This window comes from Rhinopithecus bieti, unplaced genomic scaffold, assembly GCF_001698545.2.
Source record: "Rhinopithecus bieti isolate Rb0 unplaced genomic scaffold, ASM169854v2 scaffold_1017, whole genome shotgun sequence".
Classification (NCBI taxonomy): domain Eukaryota; kingdom Metazoa; phylum Chordata; class Mammalia; order Primates; family Cercopithecidae; genus Rhinopithecus; species Rhinopithecus bieti.
In genome coordinates, this window is record NW_016803657.1 from 1,152,851 (window position 1) to 1,159,351 (window position 6,501).

The 6,501-nt window shown below is 55.9% G+C and overlaps 1 protein-coding gene across 4 annotated transcripts in view; it reads right to left on the bottom strand.

The window, feature by feature from the left end:
• Positions 1 to 6,501, bottom strand: part of NAALADL1 (N-acetylated alpha-linked acidic dipeptidase like 1) — a 26,247-nt gene that overhangs the window by 17,902 nt on the left and 1,844 nt on the right. Inside the window, exons 1-8 of one of the 4 annotated variants that reach the window (XR_001889501.1) lie at positions 5,481 to 5,703; positions 5,222 to 5,394; positions 5,010 to 5,131; positions 4,507 to 4,629; positions 3,188 to 3,471; positions 2,982 to 3,086; positions 2,256 to 2,341; positions 1,997 to 2,116 (exon numbers count right to left, since the gene is read on the bottom strand). Coding sequence is in view for 3 of the 4 variants with exons in the window: in XM_017893471.1 (XP_017748960.1) it covers positions 1,997 to 2,116; positions 2,256 to 2,341; positions 2,982 to 3,086; positions 3,188 to 3,471; positions 4,507 to 4,629; positions 5,010 to 5,131; positions 5,222 to 5,394; positions 5,481 to 5,680 (1,213 nt within the window). In the remaining variant the exon portion in view is untranslated. Of the gene's footprint in view, positions 1 to 1,996; positions 2,117 to 2,255; positions 2,342 to 2,981; positions 3,087 to 3,187; positions 3,472 to 4,506; positions 4,630 to 5,009; positions 5,132 to 5,221; positions 5,395 to 5,480; positions 5,704 to 6,501 lie in introns of those variants that run through there. The other 3 variants (XM_017893474.1, XM_017893475.1, XM_017893471.1) reach the window with 3 other exon arrangements.

Sequence of the window (6,501 nt, forward strand, 5' to 3'; positions counted from 1 at the left end):
TTTTCTTTCTTTCTTTCTTTCTTTCTTTCTTTTTCTTTCTTTTTCTTTCTTTTCTTTCTTTCTTTCTTACAGGGGGTCTTGTTCTGTTGCAGGCTGGAATGCAGTAGCATAGCGTGATCATGGCTTACTGCAGCCTCCATCTCCCAGGCTCAAGCGTTCCTCCCACACAGCCTCCAAAGTAGCTGGGACCACAGGCGCATGCCATCACGCCTGGCTATTTTATTATGTTTATTTTTTCATAGAGACAAGGTCTCACTATGTTGCCCAGGTTGGTCTTGAACTCCTGGGCTCAAGCAATCCGCCCACCTCGGCCTCCCAGAGTGCTGGGATAACAGGTATGAACCACTGTGGCCAGACTTCAGGTCTCATTTCTGAACTGTGACATCATATCATGCAAGGAGGGGAATGGAGCTTGACAGCAGTGGCGTGTTTGTGTGCAATTACAGTTGAGTGGGTATCAGTTCAAATGCCATGCTTAGCACTCCGGGATGTTATATGTAAGGGAAGATGAAGAAGTTCTCCAGCCGATGGCAGTGATGGTTGCACAACTTTAGAAATGTACTTAATGCCACTGAATCAAATACTTACAAATGTAAAACTGGTCAATTTTGTTATGTATATTTTACCATGAATTTTTAAAACGAACGAAAGAGGGCCTGGCATGGGAACTCAATGCCTGGGGATCACTTGAGTCCTGGAGTTCAAGACCAGCTTGGGCAACATAGTGAGACCCCGTCTCTATCAAAATAAATAACTAAAACTGAAACAAGTCAATACGGGAAGACCCGGATCCACGTCTTCCTTCTCGATCTGTCCTAGATCCGCCCAGTTCCGTTTTTCATAAATGGCACTAACGTCGAGTCCCTGAGACCAGAGCCCTTGACTTGTCCTCTCTCTTGCCCCTGGAGCCACACCGGGGCCCAGCAGCCTGTCCGTGCCCCACTGTCCTCCATCCTGGTCCAAGCCCCACAGCATCTCCAGCCCTTGAATGACAAGCCCCTACCTGGCCCCTCTACGTGGCTTGCCCTCCTCCACCTCCTTTTTTTTTAGACGGAGTCTTGCTCCATTCCCCAGGCTGGAGTGCAGTGGCATGATCTCAGCTCACTGCAACCTCCGCCTCCCAGGTTCAAGTGCTTCTCCTGCCTCAGCCTCCCAAGTAGCTGGGACTACAGGCGCCTGCCACCACGCCCAGCTAATTTTTGTATTTTCAGTAGAGACGGGATTGCACCATGTTGGCCAGGCTGGTCTTGAACTCCTGACCTCGTGATCCGCCTGCCTTAGCCTCCCAGAGTGCAGGGATTACAGGTGTGAGCCACTGTGCCTGGCCAGATGGGGTTTTACTGTGTTGGCCAGGCTGGTGTCAAACTCCTGACCTCAGGTGATCCACCTGCCCCGGCCTTCCAAAGTGCTGGGATTACAGGCATAAGTCACCACGTCCAGCCTTCACCAGCTTCCCACAACCCTTGGACTGAACTCCAAACTCCCCAGCCTGACCTGGCCCTGCCTGCTCTGCCACCTCACCCAGCCCTGCCCACCTCCTTTCTGGCTGCCACCTCCTTGCCCTCCTCCTCTTCCCTGAAGCACTGAGACATTGAAGTGCTGCCTCCACTGAGAGACTTGTCCCAACCTGGCCTGGCACATCAAAGGCACATGAGATATTAGAGACATCAGAGTTAACAATCGGCTGCCGTGCCTGACCCAGCTGAACTAAAGCTCCCAGAGGGCAGAGCCTGGGCGCTGCCTGCTTCACAGCAGCATCGGGCCTCTCTCCTTCCAGGCACACCGGAGGCACTTGGAAGCTGCACACGAATCAACCCACAGTCTATTCCCTGTACCACACTGGGCTGCTGCAGGCCAAGGCTGGTGTCATGCATTTCTGTCCCCAGGGCTCTCAGGCACGGCACAGGGAGCACTGCAGTGTGAGGGAGAGGAGATGGAACAGGAAGGGGACCTCCGGGGGCGAGGGTCCCTGGTCCAGGGGAGGGGGCCGCCTCACCCTTCTTCAGCAGGGTCCCCAGGACACGGGAGAGCTCCAGGAGGACGGCGGTGCCACTGCTGGGGTCCACGGCCCCGTGCACCCAGCTGTCTCGGTGGTTCCCATATAGCACATAGCGATCTGAGCAGAGGAAAAGGGGCAGAGAACCAGAGGAGAGGGAGAGGTGGGCACGGGGAGCTGGGCTGGGTGGTGACACAGTAGCAGTGGCACCCAGAGCACAGCAGGGGCCTGGGACACAGTCAGCAAGAGGAGGGCTCACCAGGCTCCACAGCCCCGCGGATGATGCCCAGGACATTGGAAGAGTTCCTCAGCTCCAGGCGGTTGTAGACGCTCACATTCACCTGACTGGGGAGGGTGAAGGGTGTGAGGAGACTCTTGGCCTTCCCCACTGCCCCCAACCCAATGCAGGAGACACCGAGGCCCGGAGCCAGAAAGTGACGTGGCAAGGTCATTGGCCCAGAAGTACCAAGAGAGGCAGCAAGGCTGGAGCCAGGCTCTCCTGCTCACTCACTGGGGAGATGCTTATTGGGTGCTCAGTCCCTGACTAGGCTCTGGGCAATGACTGCGACAGATGCGGACCTGGTGCTCATGGGGCCTCCCTCTCCTGAGCGAGACAGACCACGAGGACAGGAACAGCTGGGTGAAGGGGCCTGGGAGGAGAGGGCACCTGGAGGCCAGGGGGTGCTGCAGGGAGGGAGGCTGGTGCATGTCGGGAGTGGCAGTGGCCCTGATTTGGGAAGGAGCTTGGCATCTTCAAGAGAGGGAGTCGTGGGGTGCAGACATCGAGGTGGGAGGGGCAGGGGAATCCAGGGGCTTCCCCAAAGACAAGACAGATATTTTGGGGTCAGGAGAGGGTCTGGGAGACAGAAGAAAGGGAAAAAGGTCAGGTTTTGAAGTGGAAAGAGGGAACATAATCATGAGGGAAGGGGAGAGGCAAGTTGGGGGAGAGGGCAACTGAGGGAGAACTGGTCTGGCTGCATCTCACCTGTCTGCTGAGAAGTTTCCATCAGGCCGGAAGCCGGGACCCAGCCTGTAGTGGCAGCCCAGTGCTCCCTGCCAGGTGGTTGGGGCCGAAGTTCCGTTGAGGTTACTGGGGAGGAGGAAGAGACGCTTCAGGGTAAATGTGAGTGTGGGGCTTGAAGTCTGGAGGCCAGTGGGGGCTGGGCAGGACATCCCAGGGAACAAACTCACCAGAGCAGGTCTCTTGCATCTTGGAAGCCAATGGGCTGTGTAGGAATTGGGGGAAACCCGGAGATATTGGCAAGGTCCAGGCGGAAGGAAGAGGGGATGGCTGGAAGGTAGGGAGTCAGAGGGTCCCCAAAATACTTGTAGTAGGAGCCTCGCTCCACTCCTGAGGGGGGCAGGTACCAGGAGTTGGGAAAGGTTTCGCTGGGTGAGCTCAGCCCATCGTTGATGTCGGCAGGGTCTGTGTACACCAGCACCCCGGCCACCCCGTGCTTGGCAGCATTCACAGCCTGCAGCAGCAGAGGAGGCTGTGTGTAAAGGAGGGACTGGACCGGATATGTCCTGTTCCTCTTCCTCCTTCCTCAACTGTGGAAGCCAGGATAGACCAACCTTCCCATGGGCAAGATGATGTTTGCACAAGTCATTTATGGCAGTGCCTCTTGCAACAGCAAAGGTCATTTCGGCACAGCCAAGCCAGTGCCTATCAGTGGAGTCTGGCTGAATAACAGGGACATCCTACGGTGGAGTACCATGAAGTTTCATAAAATAACATAACATAAATAACACGGTTGTGTACTTGCGTCCACAGCAGCGCTATCCTCAACGGCCAAGAGGAGGAAATAGCCCAAGTGTCTATCCACAGATGAATGGCTAAACCAAATGTGGGCTGTAACATACAGTGAAGGCCGGGTGTGGTGGCTCACGCCTGTAATCCCAACACTTTGGGAGGCCGAGGCAGGCAGGTCACCTGAGGTCGGATCACCTGAGATCAAGACCAGCAGGCAGATCACCTGAGGTCAAGACCAGCCTGGCCAACATAGTGAAACCTTGTCTCTACTAAAAATACAAAAATTAGCCAGGTGTGGCTGCACCTGTAGTCCGAGCTACTTGGGAGGCTGAGGCACGAGAATCGCCTGAACCCGGGAGGCAGAGGTTGCAGTGAGCTGAGATCATGCCACTGCATTCCAGCCTGGGTGACAGAGCAAGATGCTGTCTCAAAAAAACCCCAAAAAACAAAAAACAAACAAACAAAAATAATGGAATATTATTCAGCCTAAAAAGAAATAAAATTCTGATACGTCAATGAGTCTTGAAGATGTTATGTTAAGTGAAATAAGCCAGACACGAAAAGACAAATATCTTATACTTTCACTTATGCAAGGTCCCTAGAATAGGCAAATTCACCTCACCTTTCCTGCCCCACCCAAGGGCTTGGTTCCCCACTCAACACTGCCCCTTCTCCTTTCCCTTCCCCTCACTTCCTCCAGTCCACTGCCTGGCCCCTTCCTCACCCAGGCCTCTTGCACTGGGGGGCTGCCACTCACCTTGTCCCCACGCCCTACACCCCCATAGCGAGTCAGGGCGATGGTGCCTTCGAGTTTGATGCCCTGAGTCTGTAGCTCCTTAAAGTCGTCTTCCGTGCCGTGGTTGGCATAGACGAGGAGGCCCTAGTCCCAAGAGGGGGTGATCCTTAGAGCTGGGCCCAGCGAAGGGCAGGTGGGGAAGGGGTGGGGGAACGCTGGATGGCAGGAGGGAGAATTTAGATTCTGTTCCTCCACCTCACCCAGAGCCTGTAAGCTCCCCAAGGACAGTCACCCCTGGTTTCCTCTATGTCTGGGTGCCCTGTAACAGGCCTGGCCTTAAGCAGAGCCACTAGTGTTTGTTGAATGACTGATGGAGGAAAGGAGCAGCGATGGAGTGTCCAGGTGAGTAAATTCGGGAGGGGGCGCTGTGCCCAGTTGAGGCACGTTCCCTCGGTCAGGGTGGGGAGAACCCTGGGTGGAACCAAGGGAGCTGGGCCAGGGCAGTAGGGGGGCTCCGGGCCCACCTGTGGGTTTCCAGAAGGAGCATAGGCGGCATAGGGTTGTATCACATCTGGCCCCCCTTGCTCCCCGGTCACATTCTCCTCGGTCCGGTGGCAGGAGTGGATGATGTCCCCGGTGGGGCCCACTGTTGGAGGGGGTGGCAGTGTCATGGCTGGGCCCAGCAGCTCCCCCCCACCAACCCTCTGGGCATTCCCAAGGCTGGGCAGGACCTCACCAATGTCCACGACGTTGGGCTGCTCCTGGCTAGGGAAGGACAGCAGCACCTCGTACGTGAAGGCCTCGGCCGAGTCCAGGCCTGACTCTGGGTCCTTCCAGCGCTGTAGCAGCAGCTGCACCAGATCCTCATCCCGAGGGCTGGAGGCCAGGTGTGGCTCCCTGGAGAGTTCTCTGCAGGGTGGGCAGAGGGAGGGGCAAGGCCAGCATCAGGGAGGGGGCCTCTGGCAAACGGAGGAGCAGACGGCCCCGCCTCTCACCTGAGGTTCTCCCGGATCCTGTGGGCATCCAGCTGCCCCATGACGGTCTCCAGGATCTCCAGGTCCAGGTCCTGGGGGGCTGAGATGCTGGGGGCCGGTGAGTTGGCTTTTTTGGGGATGGCAAAGTGGCCCAGGATGATCCCCAGCCCCAAGAGGGCAGCAGCCCCCAGCCCCAGCCCCAACACCTTCGTCCACTGCATCCTGCGGACTCTTGGCCAGCTGGGGTGGGACTGGTCTATAGGTTCTTCCCTATAGAGGGGGTGTCGGGCCTGGTTAACCATTACCCCATGGGTGGCACTGCCCTTTGACCCTCTCCAGTCACCTTGGCACCTTCTCTACAAAGCCACCTTGCTCAGAACAACTGGAACCCACCGTCACGTTCCTGTTTACACACCTGAACACGTCTGAGCCCACTGAGCCCAAAGATCCTGAATCATAAGGCTGCAGAATCCCTTCATTAATCCTCGTGTGACACAGAAGGGGCTAAGGATGATCATTTTGCCTTATGTTCACCGTAGGGAGACCATAGCCAAGAGGATAGAAATTCAGGTTTGTGGCTCCTCCCCGGGCCTGGTTTGACTTACACCAGACTCCTAGGGATCAGGCCTGGGCAAAGTAACTGATGAAGCGATTGATTAATGACCATTTAATTCTGCCCCAGCTTCAGGCTGAGTTGAGCTGAGCTAACATCTCTTTTCTTCTTTTTTTTTTTGAGACGGAGTCTCGCTCTGTCCCCCAGGCTGGAGTGCAGGGGCGCAACCTCGGCTCACTGCAAGCTCCACCTCCCAGGTTCACGCCATTCTCCTGCCTTAGCCTCCCGAGTAGCTGGGACTACAGGCGCCCGCCACCACGCCTGGCTAATTTTTTTTTTGTATTTTTAGTAGAGATGAGGTTTCACCGTGTTAGCCAGGACAGTCTCGATCTCCTGACCTCGTGATCCGCCCGCCTTGGCCTCCCAAAGTGCTGGGATTACAGGCATGCGGCACCGCACCTGGCTATTTTTTTTTTTTTTTTTTTTTTT